This window comes from Rattus rattus, chromosome 15 (assembly GCF_011064425.1).
Source record: "Rattus rattus isolate New Zealand chromosome 15, Rrattus_CSIRO_v1, whole genome shotgun sequence".
Lineage (NCBI taxonomy): Eukaryota > Metazoa > Chordata > Mammalia > Rodentia > Muridae > Rattus > Rattus rattus.
Window position 1 is genome coordinate 65,835,228 of NC_046168.1, and position 15,964 is coordinate 65,851,191.

The window sequence follows — 15,964 nt, forward strand, 5'->3', positions numbered from 1 at the left end:
GTAAGACTGTCCTTTGATGTGGTTTCTAAGAACTTGAATTTGGAATTTAAAGAATTCCTTTATCACCAGAACAGGTGAAGTTTGCTTTTAAAATTTATTTTTGGGTGCTAGAGAAATGGCTCAGTGGTAAAGTGGTAAAGAGAAGTCAGTGCTCCTCTAGAGTCAAGTTCAGTTCCTGGCATCCATATTACAGAGCTCACATCCACTGCAACTCTAGCAGCAGAGAATTTTTTTCACTTCAAACAGCAAGCAGTCGGAGGGTTTTAAGTAGAGGAACAAGCCTAACTTAAGGTTTTTTATTTTACTGTTTTAGGTTCAGGGTGGCTTCAGGCTTAAAATGTTTTGTGCCTCAGTCTCCCCAGTGCTAGAATTACGCTTGTACTGACCACACCTCACCTGTTCTTTGAGACAGGGTTTATGTAGCCTAGGCGTGTCTCACGGTCCCTGTGGAAAGGACCTTTAACTTCTAGTTTTCCTGCCTCTACCTTCCAAATGCCAAATACAGACATATGTGGTTTATGCGGTGCTGGGAAGGGAACCCACGCACACCAGGCAAACAGTCTATATACTGAGCTACAGTCCCAACTTGCCTATGAATACTCAGAAAGAGGCATTGCTACTGTTGTGTTTAGGACAGGTTGGAATGGGAAGTAAAGAAGAGAGAAATCAAGAAACTTTTAGACGAAATTGGGTGAGATATGTAGGCTTAACCTTAACCTTGTATTGCAGTGGATGCCACATTCTAAATATACATTAAACAGAGCAATCAGGAATTACTGACAAAAATGATGTAAATGAATCAAAAATGAAGTAAAATCAGGAATCACTGGATTTTCTGGTCTGACTAACTGGAGAGATGTAGTAGTCACTTGGATACAGAAACCTAAGGGAAAGAGCTTTACAGGGGAGTACCTACTGAGTTTAGGACGTGTCCCATTTAAGATGTATTATCACTCAAGGAGATGGCAATAGCCACTTAACATACATAGACCTGGGGAAAGCAGGTATTCTGGGTGTAATCAGCTCGACTGTGTTCAAAGCCCTGAGTGAAGGGTGGTATTAGGAGGAAATTAGGTAGAAAAGCACTTAGAGATAAAGGCAGGAGTTCTTGCACACTTCAGAATCGAGACCGAGGAGACAGAGAACGGGGACACTTTCATCTTTTCAGTGTTCCCATTCTTATCACCGTCTGCTTGAGGGTAGGACTTCTGCAGCTAAAGAGCATCTTCCACACTGCAGCCAAGCAGCCACGGATGGCTTCGCCTGGGTTCATGTTTCACAGCTTCACTTTCAAGCACTCTGCTCAGAAGATTTAGATACTTTCAAGCTTTCTCAAAGTTCTGCCAACCCTTGTAGTTTAGCTGCTCCACTCACCACCAACTGACATGTGTTGGCACACTAAGAGTACGTCCAAACTGGCAGAAAGCAGAATCCAATTCTAACCAAGCAGAGTGGAACAGACCTCTGGTTACTGCACTGAGGGGCAGAGTAAGATCTCTGTGTTCACAGCTAGCTAGGTTTACACAACAAGCTGCATGTTAGACAGGGCTATAAAGATCCTGTCTCAAAGGTACCTGCTATCGGATCAGTTTGAACAGATCAGGGTCAGTAGTTATTGGAAACTAGACTACATGCAAAGATTCAATCTGAATCATCATAATCACACCAATAATCACATCAATAACCAAACAAAACATTTACGATATTCCTAATCTCTGGGGACAGTGAACGGACTCTTCCTATGATTTATATTATTCAAGTCCCATGCAATTTAAAGAGAGATGTGAAAATAAAGACTGAGGGAAAAGTCACGGACAATTTTGAGACTAGCCTGGTCTATACAGTAAGCCCTGGCCTCTAACCAATAAGAGAGAGAGAGAGAGAGAGAGAGAGAGAGAGAGAGAGAGAGAGAGAGAAGCCAAAAAGGCAAAAATTTGAGATTCGGGTTGTGAATTCAACGACTGAGAAAAGCACTTTACATTCTCCCATGACTTATTATATACCCTCAACCAGACGCTCACACTGCAATCAGAGGGAAAGGCCTTGATGACTTTCTATCATCAGATGCTTTCCTTTCATTGGTATGAAGTCATTTGGACTTTGTAAAAAACATTAAACATACTAAGAATTACCAGCTGACCCTGTGTATCCCTTTGGTTCATACACTCCAGCCCTAAGTTTTCAGTGCTAACAACTTGTGTTATTGTTTCTGAGACAGCATCTTACTATGGGGCACTGACTAGCAGAGGACTCACACTGATCTGCCTACCTCTGCTTCCTCAATGCTGGAATCAGTGTGCACCACCATGTCTGATTTTCAGTACTAACTTTTTTTTTTTTCTTTTGCTTCTATTTTTCGGAGCTGGGGACCGAACCCAGGGCCTTGCGTTTCCTAGGCAAGCGCTCTACCACTGAGCTAAATCCCCAACCCCTCAGTACTAACTTTTAATGGCAACTGATTCTTCTGATCTCAATTGGTATGAGTTTAGTAGTTCCAGATTCTCCTAACCCTAATTAACCCACACAGGGCTATCTAACTACCACCTTGGAAGACTCATGAAACTATAAAACATAGTTTTATATAAACTATTTAAAACACCGTATCAGACGCTCTACCTTGAATTCTAAGTTCTAAAAATGAACAATAAGTAACTGGCCTTCTTTCTATACTACTACTCCTAAACTGGCTTCAAACTTTTCCCTACGTTTCCCCCCACCCCCATTGGCTAGCATTGTAGTTGACTTAGCAAAATTGTACTGAAGGCTTAGGAAGGAAAACCTAACACCCAGCATTAAGTACCCACTCCTTTTATAGCCCAGCAGCCATGATTCTTTTAGGCAGGGCTTGGTAGATTGACTTTTATGTCTTCATCATCATGTAGGTAGGCTCTCTCCAGGAAGTCTAGGGCCTTCCGTAACTGGATTCACAATTAACATTATAACACTCTGAGGATCCACCCACAAAGGAAACAATTTCTTGTATCCTGTAAGTCTAGAGGTTGAGAAATTCATGAAGCTTGGATGATAAGTTTGGACCTTCTTTGTATAACCCAAAGCTCCAGGTATTTTTCCTAGAACACAACTCATGTCCGTCTCCTCACCTTTGCTAGTTCATTGTTGGTCTCACTTCTTCTCTGAGACAGGGAAAACTGACGCTGGTCTGGAACTCCTCCATCCTCCTGCCTCTACCTCCCAAGTGCCAGGATTATAGGTATATGTTACTGTGTCCAGCTTAGTTTGTCATCTTCTGATTTTTTTTTTTTAAATCAGGCAACATAAGCCTTTTCTACTTGAGCAATAATCCCATAGCAACATTAATCTTTACCTCAATCTGAAACTCTGAAGCTCGCAGTTGTTGGGAAGGTTAAAGTAGCTAATGTTCTCAAACAGAGCATTGTGTATACTACGTGTTCAATAAATGATACTATTTATACCCGACTTAGCATTCCGTATGTTACTGTGATTGTTCCCAAATACTGGTTGATTAGAATTTCCAGCTAATAAGAAGCACTCAACAAATATAATTTTGAGGAAAGGCCTTCTCTCTCTACTTAAGTATTTGCCTAAGAGAAGGTCTATGTACAGTATAAATTAAGAAATGACTTCTATTCCTAAACTTATAAAGAAGTATACAAATAATTACAGTAAAAGTCAAAGCTTAGTTACCTGACAAGAAAATGGAGGCTGAAATCTTGACAACAGTAGTGGTCCAAAGTTCTGTGTGAGAACCTAGTGGGGTTCCTAGGACTACTTTCAGGTTATTTATAGGGTTAAAGCATTTTTTTTCACAATAGTACTAAGACCCTATTTTCTATTTATTCTTAAAGGAAAAGTTCCTAGAGTTCTAATACTTATGATACTGCAATGGAATGAATCAAATACAGAAAAGAACATGCAATTTAACTGAGGCACCATAAAGATGTTCAAGGCATTCGCAGTCTGAGGCAACAAGGCTGCTGCTGCAAGATCCAGATCTGACTGGTTGATAATAGCGTTTCAGACCACCTCAGGCTACAGTGAGATCCTGTCTCGAAAACCAAGAAAAAAAAAATACCTCAACATATGATGATGCCAGTTTGAGATCCCAGCATTAGAGAGATTGAAACAGGAGGGCAGAGAAATCTGAGGACAGGTTAAACTACACAGCAAGATCTTGTTTAAAAAACAAAAACAAAAACCCAAACCAAACCAAAGCAATAAACCAACCAACCAAAAACCCTTAAGCTACAGATTTAAAAAAATGTTAACCAACGCTCTATTTGTTTTTGAACAAACTTTTTCTGAAGAAAAAACCCGACATCATTTCTACGACCATGTAAGAACTACTTTTATGATAAATATTTTAAGAGTTATTAGTTTTACTTTCAAATAGGATATCCGCACACACCTGCAAAATATATAGAATGCACACAAAAGCTATTTTGTGGTCTTCAATAATTCTCAGGAGGCGAGAAGTCTTGAGACCCCAAATTTTAAGAATCGCTGACTGTGGCACCAAGTCACATCGGTGGGCCCTTTTCTCAGCAGGAAAAGTCGTTTAATTTTTTAAGAGTCTAATGTTCAGGGTGAAGAAGTTTAAATCCAATCTCTCCTCCCCTCTCCCCTCTCTCTCTCCTTAACCTCCAGGAACTCTTGCAAGCTTCACCCCTCTACCTCCCCGGGTCTCTCTACCTTTCAGGTACCGAGGGATGTGTCCACATCCCTGTCCTTTGCTTTAAAACCCACTGGATTACCACCCTGCAGATGAGCGTTCCTACACTACCCGTGTCAACTTGTGGAGATCGCTTTCCAGCTTCAGGAGTAGAGGGTCGGGAAGGTGTGAAGGGGCCACTGGGCCATCAGGGTCAGTCCCTTCCCGACTCCGGAGCCCACGTAGGTTTCCCGTGACTCCTTACTACCGAGCACACCCCTCCGCCCGCCTGAGGGTCCCCCTCACCTGAGCCGAAGGCGTCCCCGACTGCCCGCCAGCTCGGCCAGCTGCCGCCAGCCCCGGCCCTCCGGCGCGCGGTCCAAGCTCTCGCTGAGCCTCCGCAGCAGCGGCTCGGGCAGGCGGTTGAGAGTTGAGCCGGCTGGAGGGGCGGTCGAAGGTCCCGAAGACGCGGTCAGGGGCTGCTGCACCGCCGGAGGCGGCGAGGCCTGCAGCGGCTGCCCCCAGAGCGACATGGTTACGCCGGTGGTGGCCCCGACTGCCCAGTTCCCTCGGGCTTCGGCGTCCGCGCACCTTCCGCTTGCCTCTCGCTGTCCTGGGAGTCGCAGGAGCGGAAGGAGAAGTCAGCCGCACAGCGAGGCCCTCACAGGAAGAAGCACCGCTCCCGGGCCGCGAGACAGGTTCCCTTGAGAAGCCCAGCCGAGAGCCAGCCAAAGAGAGGGGCGGGCTCCGGGGGCGGGGCCTGCCTGCGCGTGTATGGGCGGGGCTTGGGTGGCTCTTCTCCAGTGGCATGGAGGGATGAGTTCGGGGGCGGAGCATAGGGTTGGGCCCGTTCATTAGAGCAAGCAGTTTCACCTGTAGTGACCGGGGCGGGGCTTAACTTTGGACTGTGGGCGGCTGCCTTAGCCACTGGGGAAAGTTAGCCTTGGGGGCGGGGCATAGTATGGGCGGGGCGTGTGGCCGCAACCTCCCCTACGGCTTCGGAGTGGGCGGAGCAGGAAGGGATGGGTGGGTATTGCTTTTGGAGGAAGCGGTGGAGGGACTACCACAGCTAGGAAGCCTGCGGCGTAGGAGCTTCTCGGGACCGTGGGAGGATGCTTACCGCACACCGGAGAGGGTAGCACGCGCTTCCCGGAGGCGCCCCCACGCGCGTCCGCTCTCAGCAGACCCCGGGGCTTGCGTATGTGCGGAGTCCTCCAGGAGGGCACCAGCTGTCCACATTGGGCAATCTCAAACGCTTCCTCTGCAAGTGGAGGGTGTTTACCAGAGGGAAGTTATGGATCTGGAGATTCAAATACTCGTAAGGGAATTGACTGAAATCTTTTCGAGAGTTTTTAAAGATTGAGTTTCTTATCGGAGGATTCAGGCGGTGCAGTTCGGTGGTGGGGGGCTATAGTCTAGCATGTCTACAGCTCTGGGTCCGTCCTCAGCTCTACAACAGCAAGCAGCAAAACCCAAATACTTCTGGTGTACTTTAACTAATTAGATCCTGGAAATAATTTATCTTAGCAGTGGTGGTGTGGTGTCCTCGGATAAGACCGCCACACATAGTGTTCATATTCCAAGCAGTTTCCCCTGGATGATCTAGACCAACAGTTCTCAACCCGTGTGTCAAGACCCCCTGAAGGAGGCATCAAATGACCCTTTCACAGGGGTCGCCTAAGACCATTGGAAACCATAGATTTTTACATTCCAGTTCATAACAGTAGCAAAATTACAGCTATGAAGTAGCAACAAAAAAAATTATGGGGGGTTGGGGATTTAGCTCAGCGGTAGAGTACTTGCCTAGCAAGCGCAAGGCCCTGGGTTCGGTCCCCAGCTCCGAAAAAAAGAAAAAAGAAAAAAAAATTATGGTTGGGGGTCACCACAGCATGAGGAGCTGTATTAAAGCATTAGGAAGGCTGAGAACAATCTAGACTAAACTTGACTGGACCTCTTACTCTCAAACTCTCGTCTCACCTCATCCATAGCAAAGGCTGTTTGTTATCCCTTTAGAAACTATAGGCTTGTTTGACACAGGAACAAACAACTGGTGGCCAGTCGGGTAGTCCTGAGATACAAGACGTTTCCGCCCAGTTTATCTTGCCTTTACTTTAGCTTTCCATCAGCCCAGACAGCAGGGGTTTTCTGCAGTAGTATTTTGAGTGACTAGATTCTCACAGTTGTTGGAAGGGTAGGAGTTTTCCATACATGTTCCACCACATTCTAGTATGGCCAGTCACTGTGGGTTTTTTGTTTGTTTTTTAAAGTCAGTTTAAGTTCAGAGTTCAAGGGTGTAGTGACTAAGTATGGCTGTGGATTTAGAAAGAGCTTCTACGTTCTGATTTTATGACCTTAGGAAGTTGATTTCTGTCCCTTACCTGTTAAAATGGAACTGGATTATATTATATAGAATTATTGCCAGGATGAAAACATTTGATATTTGTGTTTGCTCAATTCAATGACTGGCACAGAATCAGAGACTCACAGTTTTCCTTCCCAGTACAGAGGCCCATTTCACATTTAATCTGAATTGGAAAACTCTCCCCATCTTTTCTAGTATTTATATTTTTCTCAATTATTTGGACAATAATTTCCTATTATCTATGTGTGCATTATGGGCATTAAATACCCTCTAGATATGTGTGTGTGTGTGTGTGTGTGTTTTGAGGATAGAATTTTATGTAGTCCAGAGTGCCCTTAAACTTCTTCCCTGATCACCTCCTGATAGCTGGGATTATAGGTATTCACCACCATGCACAGTTCTATGCAGACCTGGGTATGGAGCCCAAGACCTATCATATGCTAGACCAGCACTCTTTCAGCTGTGTTATATTCCAAGCCCTAAATTTTCTAGTCTATTGGCATTCTACATTTTAGTTTAAATTCCATAGACTTATTTCCCCTTCCAAACTGGCATAAATTGTTGCGTATGCAGCTTCTTCTATGCGAAAGGGTCCTGAATGCATGCTTACACTACTTACCCTGTTATCCTTTCTGTTGTCAGCCCATGTTTACTCAGCATAGCTCAGCTACGTACCATGTTGACTCCCTTCCCATTCCCCTGCTTTCCACATACCTCTCACGTCACCCACCTCCTAATCTACACAGTCACCTTTCCCACTACTCTCCACTCAGTACTTTGACAGACACTGCATTTTTATGATTGATCTATTTCTCCTCTTAATAAAAAGTCCTCATATTTCTACCACCCAAATTTCACTTCTGAGGCATATGTGTGAGTTCATAGTTTGATGCCACCACTTATTACTGGTATCCATGCGGGCGAGTTATTGAACCTGTCTGAGCTTTCATTTCTATGTCCTTAAAAGGTGGAAGATACTGGTACCTATCAAGATAATGACTAGGAGAAGTAAGCACAGCATATGTGCATTACTTAAGGATGGGAATACATTCTGAGAAATGTATCATGAGGTGATTTTTGCTGTGTGAACCAAGTCTCATGGGACAACAGGTGCAGTCTGCTGTTATTCTAGTCTGATTTCTGTTGCCGTGGTGAACGCCACCACCAGAAACAATTTAGGGAAGAACGGGTTGATTTCATCTTACCATCATTAAGGGAGGTCAGGGCAGGAACCCATGCAGAGACCATATAGGGAATGTGGCTTACTGGTTTGCCTCCATGGCTTGCTCAGATTGCATTTTTATACAGTTTCTCAGAGATGGCACTGCCCACAGTGAGCTTGTCCCTCCTACCAATCAAGAATATGTCCCTCAGACTTGCCTACAGGTATTCTGATAGAGGTTTTTCTCAACTGAGATTCCATCCTCTCAGATGACCCTAGCTTTTCTTAAACTGACGAAAACAAATGAACAAACAAACAAATCAGCTTAGTTGTTGACCACAATGTTAGGTAGTGTATATCTGTTTTATTACCTTCAAAATTTGACACATTAATTTTAGGAACAATTTAACAACTTAGCTTCTTTTTCCCCATCAACAATTATATTCAAGTAAAGACAGGAGAAAATTTGTGAGTGGAGATGTGGCTTTGATTTTTGATTTTTTAAATCTTTAATTAAAAATCCTTTTTACTTATTACGCCCGTGTGTTCACAGAGAGCAAACATGCAGAGTCAGAAGACAACTTCCAAGAGTCGGTTTCCCTCTTCCACTGTGAAGGTTCCTTGAATTGAACTCAGGTTGTCAGGTGTGGCAACAAGCGCCTTTATTGACTGAGCCTTCTCACTGCCTTTGAAATGTTCCTGAAAGATCATGCATGTGGACAGATAATAAATATCCTTGGGAGTTTTTCTTATTAGCTGAAAGGGATAAGAGTCTTTGTGTCTCCAGACAATTTGCCGGAAGCTCATGGTTGCATTCTATAAATGTCTGATGATGTAATCTTTTAAGACTCATGGATGTAGACACTGACTCATAGGTTTTTTGAAACATAATTTGACTGTAGATGGCAACCGAAAAGAACAGATGGTATAGTTCATAAGTGAACTGGTCCTACTTGGTATGGGAGAACACCTACAGGCTGTTGGATCTGTATATACTGAAATTATAAGGGAAAATCAAAATAATGTAAGTTACATGACATTCATTGTCCCCATCCCTTGCTCCATGTCTACAACCTTTAGTGACCTCTCTGACTCACCCCTGAGGTGAGGCCATGAAGGCCACACTCAGACACATTACTAGTCATATCCCTTGCGGCCCATTCTGGCGTGATGTTTCCTAAAGAGCTGAGGAAATGATCTTATTTTGATTGTGATTTAGACATAGTGGCTAAGTGTTCCACTCTAGAGTTGCACACCCTACTTACATAACAAACCATCTAGACCTAAATGTTTCTATTTATGTCGAAGGCTGCACTTGTCTAAATGCATCCATTCAAGTATCATCTAATATTCTCCGGGTGCCTACATTGAGTCAGACCCTGGGCCAAATACTGTTGGAGGATAGTTTTGTTTTAAGTTGAATTCATGAATCCCAACAAATCCCAACAATGAAATTATAACAAAGATTTCAATTCAACTCATTATCTAGTGAGGGAATCAATTTAAGTCATTTTCTAGTGAGGGGAGATATTCCAAAGATGATGTTTCACAGAAACAAAACTGACTTTGTTTTTCCTCCACAGAGAAAGAGGGAATCAGTGTGTCTGCCACTTTACAGAATTTACTAACAAGCACGAATTGCTTACATGGCTGCCAGGTTTCCAAGTTACCTTCTGCTTCTCCGTGTTGTGAGATGGTCTAGTCAAAGACAATGAAAGACAGAGACAAGCACTTGCAAGCCACGTGGATGGAGAAAAAAGTGCTCTGTGAAGTTAAGTAGGAAGAAAACCAAGTCAAAAGCACAAGAAAGCGAATTACCACAGGAAAGTTGTTGAGCTGTGCTTGGTTCAGACAAAGGGCAGAGAACAGGATGTAGGAAAGAGTCAAATCACAATATGTCACACCAAAGGACTAAGTCATCATAGGTTTGTGCCTGTTAGAGAGGATCAGTGGGTTATACAAGATATATATATATATGTGTATATATGTGTGTATATATATGTGTATCTATATTTAACTTCATAGTATTTAAAAGGAAAAGTCTGTCTGAGTTACTGTCTTTCCAGTAGTTTAATTAGGGTCAAGACAAATTTATTGAAGTTAAAATATGATTTTCTCTAAAGGGAATCTATTAAAATACCAAGACCACAAGTGGCATGTGAGGATCTTGAAGTTGGCAGAACTTTGAAGTGTGAGAAATTCTGATGTCAGCGAGGGACAGGGGACGTTTGAAACGCTGCAATCATGACAGTTCCTTCACTTTTGGATTTTGGAGAACCCAGGCTGTGCTAGAGAGAAGACTGGAAGTTCAAGAAGTCTTATAGCTGGCTTTGGTGGTGTAGGCCTGAAAAGAGAGTACTCAGGAGGCAGCGATGGGAGAACGGAAAGTTTAAGATCAACCTGGGCTACCCAGTGAGACTCTGGAAAAGCAAAGTCAAAAGCAAGGACAGCAGAAAGAACATTACAATAAAGGATAGTTGCAAAAATAGTGGTTTTTGCCAAGAGCCATGATTCTAAAAATGGAAAGCAACACAAAACAAAACACTTAGATTGAGGAAAGACACAGGGTTGCTTTTAACCTGTCTTGGTTGTTTTTAGATTTGAGTATCCATTGTCTCCCACAGGCTCATGTATTTGAACACCTGATTCCAGCTGCTGGTATGATTTGGGAAGGTCTGGAAGCTTAAGGATTTCAGCCCTAGGTCTAGACGGTGGTTTGCTTTGGGCTGGGTCTTGAGGTTCTAGCCTAGCCCCTCTGCTGGTCCCATCTCTCTACTTCCTCCTCAGCCACCGAGATGTGAGTGAGCAGCCTCATGCTCCTGCCATAGTCCCAGCTACGTCAGGTGCCATGCATTTCCCTTTCAAACAGTGAGTCAAAGTAAATTCTTCTTCCTTTAAGTTGCATTTGGTCAGTATGAAAAAAGGAATGCAGGAAATTAAAACTGAGAAGTAATTCTCAGAAACCGAATCCAAGAACACATCAAAACATTATCCATCATGATCAAATAGGCTTCATCCCATGATGCAGGGATGGTTCAATATATGGAAATCTATCAATGTAATCCACTATATAAACAAACTCAAAGAAATAAAAAACACATGAGCATCTCATTAGATGCTGAGAAAGCATTTGACAAAATTCAACACCGCTTCATGTTAAAAGTCTTGGAAAGATCAGTAATTCAAGGCCCATACCTAAACATAGTAAAAGCAATATATAGCAAACCAGTAGCCAACATCAAACTAAATGGAGAGAAACTTGAAGCAATCCCACTAAAATCAAGGACTAGACAAGGCTGCCTACTCTTTCCCTATTTATTTAATATAGTACTCGAAGTCCTAGCCAGAGCAATCAGACAACAAATGGAGGTCAAAGGAATACTAATTGGAAAGGAAGAAGTCAAAATATTATTATTTGCAGATGATATTATAATATATTTAAGTAACCCCAAAAATTCCATCAGAGAATTCCTAAACCTGATAAACTACTTCAGCAAAGTGACTGGATATAAAATTAACTCAAATCAGTAGCCTTCCTCTACTCAAAGGATAAACAGGCTGGGAAAGAAATTAGCAAGTGACACCCTTCACAATAGTCACAATGTAAAATACCTCGGTGTGACTCTAACCAAGCAAGTGAAAGATCTGTATGATAAGAACATCAAGTCTCTGACGAAAGAAATTGAAGAAGATCTCAGAAGATGGAAAGATCTCCCATGCTCAAGGATTGGCAGGATTAACATAGTAAAAATGGCCACCTTACCAAAAGCAATCTACAGGTTCAATGCAATCCCCATCAAAATTCCAACTCAAATTCTTCATAGAGTTAAAAAGAGCAATTTGCAAGTTCATTTGGAATAACAAAAAACCCAGGATAGAGAAAACTATCTTCAACAATAAAAGAACATCTGGGGGAATTACCATCCCTGACCTCAAGCTGTATTACAGAGCAATAGTGATAAAAACTGTATGTTATTGGTACAGAGACAGGCAGACAGATCAGTGGAACAGAATTGAAGACCCAGAAATGAACCAACACACCTATGGTCACTTGATCTTTGACAAAGGAGCTAAAAACCATCCAGTAGAAAAAAAAGATAGGGGTTGGGGATTTAGCTCAGTGGTAGAGCGCTTGCCTAGGAAGCGCAAGGCCCTGGGTTGGTCCCCAGCTCTGAAAAAAAAAAAAAAAAAAAAAGAAAAAGATAGCATTTTCAACAAATGGTGCTGGTTCAACTGGCAGTCAGCATGTAGAAGAATGCAAATCGATCCATTCTTATTGGCCTGTACAAAGCTCAAGTCCAAGTGGATCAAGGACCTCCACATAAAACCAGATACACTCAAACTAATAGAAGAAAAAGTGGGGAAGAGCCTTGGACACATAGGCACTGGGGAAAATTTCCTGACCAAAACACCAGTGGCTTATGCTCTAAGATCAAGAATTGACAAATGTGACTTCATAAAATTACAAAGCTTCTATAAGGCAAAGGACACTGTCATTAGGACAAAATGGCAACCAACAGGTTGGGAAAAGATCTTTACCAATCCTACATCTGATAGAGTGCTAATAGCCAATATATACAAAGAGCTCAAGAAGTTAGATTCCAGAGAATCAAATAGCCCTATTAAAAAATGGGGAACATTGCTTCTTGGTCTTTTGGCTAAGATCAAGTGTAAAAAATGAGGAACAGAACTAAACAAAGAATTCTCAACTTTATTGAGTATTGAATGGCTGAGAAGCACCTAAAGAAATATTCAACATCCTTAGTAGTCAGGGAAATGTAAATCAACACAACCCTGAGATTCCACCTCACACCAGTGAGAATGGCTAAGATCAAAAACTCAGGTGACAGCAGATGCTGGTGAGGATATGGAGAAAGGAGAACACTCCTCCATTGTTGGTGGGATTGCAGGCTGATACAACCATTCTGGAAGTCAGTCTGGCGGTTCCTCAGAAAATTGGACATAGTACTACATGAAGACCCAGCTATACCACTTCTGGGCATATACCCAAAAGATGCCCCAACATATAACAAGGACACATGCTCCACTATGTTCATAGCAGCCTTATTTATAATAGCCAGAAGCTGGAAAGAACCCAGATGTCCTTCAACAGAGGAATGGATGTGAAAAATATGGTACATCTACACAACGGAGTACTACTTTGCTATTAAAAACAATGACTTTAAGAAATTCATAGGCAAAGGCATGGAACTAGAAAATATCATCCTGAGTGAGGTAACCCAATCTCTCTCTCTCTCTCTCTCTCTCTCTCTCTCTCTCTCTCTAACACACACACACACACACACACACACACACACACACACACACACACAACATACAAGGTATCTACTCACTGATAAATTGATGTTAGCCCAAAAGCTCAGATTACCCAATGATATAATCCACAGACCACATGAAGCTCAAGAAGAAGGACTACCAAAGTGTAGATGATTCAGTCCTTCCTACAAGGGGGAACACAAATATTCATAGGAGGAAATATGGAGATAAAGTTTGGAGCAGATACTGAAGGAAAGGCTATCCAGAGACTGCCCCACCTAGGGATCAAGCCCAAATACATACAGCCACCAAACCCAGACAATATTGCTGATGCCAAGAAGTTCATGCTGACAGGAGCCTGATATAGCTGTCTCCTGAGAGGCTCAGCCAGAGCTGCAGATGCTTGCAGCTAACCATTGAACAGAGAACAGGAGGAGTTAGAGAAGGGATTGAAGGAACTGAAGGGGTTTGCAACTCCTTAAGAACAACAATACCAATCAACCAGAGCTCCCAGGGTCTAAACCACCATCCAAAGAGCACACATGGACAGACCCATCGCTCCAGCTGCATATATAGCAGAGGATGGCCTTATTGGGCACCAATGGTAGGAGAAGCCCTTGGTTCTGCCAAGGCTGGATCCCCACAGTATAAGGGAATGTCAGGGTGGGGAGGTGGGAAGGAGTGGGTGGATGGGTAGGGGAACACCCTCATAGAAGAAGGGGGAGGGGGATGAGATAGGGGATTTCTGGACAGAAAATCAGGAAAGGGGATAACATTTGAAATGTAAATAAAAAATATCCAATTAAAAAATCCCCAAAATAAAAAAGTATGCTGGAAGCACCAGGTTTTTAAAAAACAAAACAAAAACTGAGAAGTAAAGCTATTGCTGTGATAACCCTGACCAAATGGTTTGTATGTGTTTGGAAGTAGAACACAGGAGAAATATGGAAAGAATTTAGAGCCATGACCTTGCAAAGCCTCAGTATGCTGTAAGCTCACAGTTCTAAGGTAAAGGGAAGTTCAAGGTGGCAGGGGTTTGAGGGAGCTAGACATGTCCTATCCCTAGTCAGGAGCAGAGAGCACTGAATGCATGCTCTCTAGTGCTTTATTCTTACGTGGTTCAGAATCCTCTGCCTAGGGAATGGTGCCACCTATAGTGGCCGTGTCTTCCTACCTCATTTACTGTAATTAAGATAGTTCCCCCCACAGGCATGCACACAGACCAACCTAATCTAGACAGTCTCATTGAGACTCCCTTCGCAGGTGAGTCTAGATTGTATCAAATGGACAAAACTAGCAAGTACAATAACAGACAAAGCGGTGAGAGATTACAGGGTGTCTTAGTTACTTTTCTCTGGCTGTGAAGATAGACCATGACCAAGGCAACTCATTTAAAAGGAAGCATTTAATTGGGGGCTTCCTTACTGTTCTGTGTTTGCTGGGCTAGGTTTTGGCCTTGCTCTTGTCTGGTATTTTCTTGCTAGCATTCCATTATTCACTTTTGGAGTAGGAATGCTTAGTCTTTGCCACAGCATATTGAAATGAAGCAACCTAATGCTTTGCTTTGCTGGGGTTTATACTGAGTCCCTTGAGTCTAGAAGACACTTTTGCCTTCTGAACAATATTGGAGCTGTAAGCCTTTTAAAAAGTATTTTTTTCCATTTCATTTATTTTTCTTGCATGTGTTGCAGGTGTTGAGGGCATACTGTGCAATGATGTGTGTCTTAGGAGGCCCAAAGACAACTGGTAGGAGTCTGTTTTTGCCTTCCGCCACATGTATCTTAGGAGTGCATGGTGGTACACACCTTTATCTGATGAGCTATCTTGGCGGCTTGACTCTAGGAGGTTTTAAGATTGGACTGAACGTATACAGCATAATGAGAGCATAAGCCTATGAGAACCCATGTCAAAATTTGGATTATTATGTGTTTGATAGCCTAACCTTCAACTGGTGGTGTTCTGGAAGGTTGTAGACCTTTAAGAGGTGGACCATAGCTGGAGAAAGCAGGTCCTCAGTTACCAGAGCTTGATTGTCATGATGGTTTATATCCTTATAAACCATGAGCCCACATTAGCTTTTCCTCTCCAGTTGTTTCTTGTCAGAGATCTGGCCTAAGTGCTGCCAGGCTGGAGGAATCATTATGATTGAAAAATCCTAAGGTATCAATTTATGGGTTGTTTGGTTTGGGAGGAAACAATGCAGTTCTGATTGTGTGTGTATTGCTAAGGACGGATGGCCCCAGGTGTGTGTGTGTGTGTGTGTGTGTGTGTGTGTGTGTGTGTGTGTGCGCACCAGAGTGTGTATTGTGGTCAGATTCCTTCCTTCACAATGTGTGTTCCAGAGATTGAACCCTAACACACTCACATACACATAAACAGAATGAACACAGAAGTAAATGTAATTTTTAGAGCATCTGTCATGGTTTGTATATGCATGGCCCAGGGAGTGGCACTACTAGTAGGTGTGGCCTTGTTGGAGTAGGTGTGTCACTATGGGTGTGGGCTTAAGACCCTCATCCTAGCTGCCTGGAAG

At 42.9% G+C, this 15,964-nt stretch overlaps 1 protein-coding gene across 1 annotated transcript in view; it reads right to left on the reverse strand.

Annotated features, from left to right (window-relative positions):
- Malt1 (MALT1 paracaspase) overlaps positions 1-5,348 on the reverse strand; it is a 51,703-nt gene extending 46,355 nt beyond the window's left edge. Inside the window, exon 1 of the mRNA XM_032885609.1 lies at positions 4,937-5,348. Within this exon, the coding sequence (XP_032741500.1) occupies positions 4,937-5,163 (227 nt within the window). The 5' untranslated portion in view covers positions 5,164-5,348. The remainder of the gene's footprint in view (positions 1-4,936) is intronic.
- Positions 5,349-15,964: the final 10,616 nt, after the last annotated feature.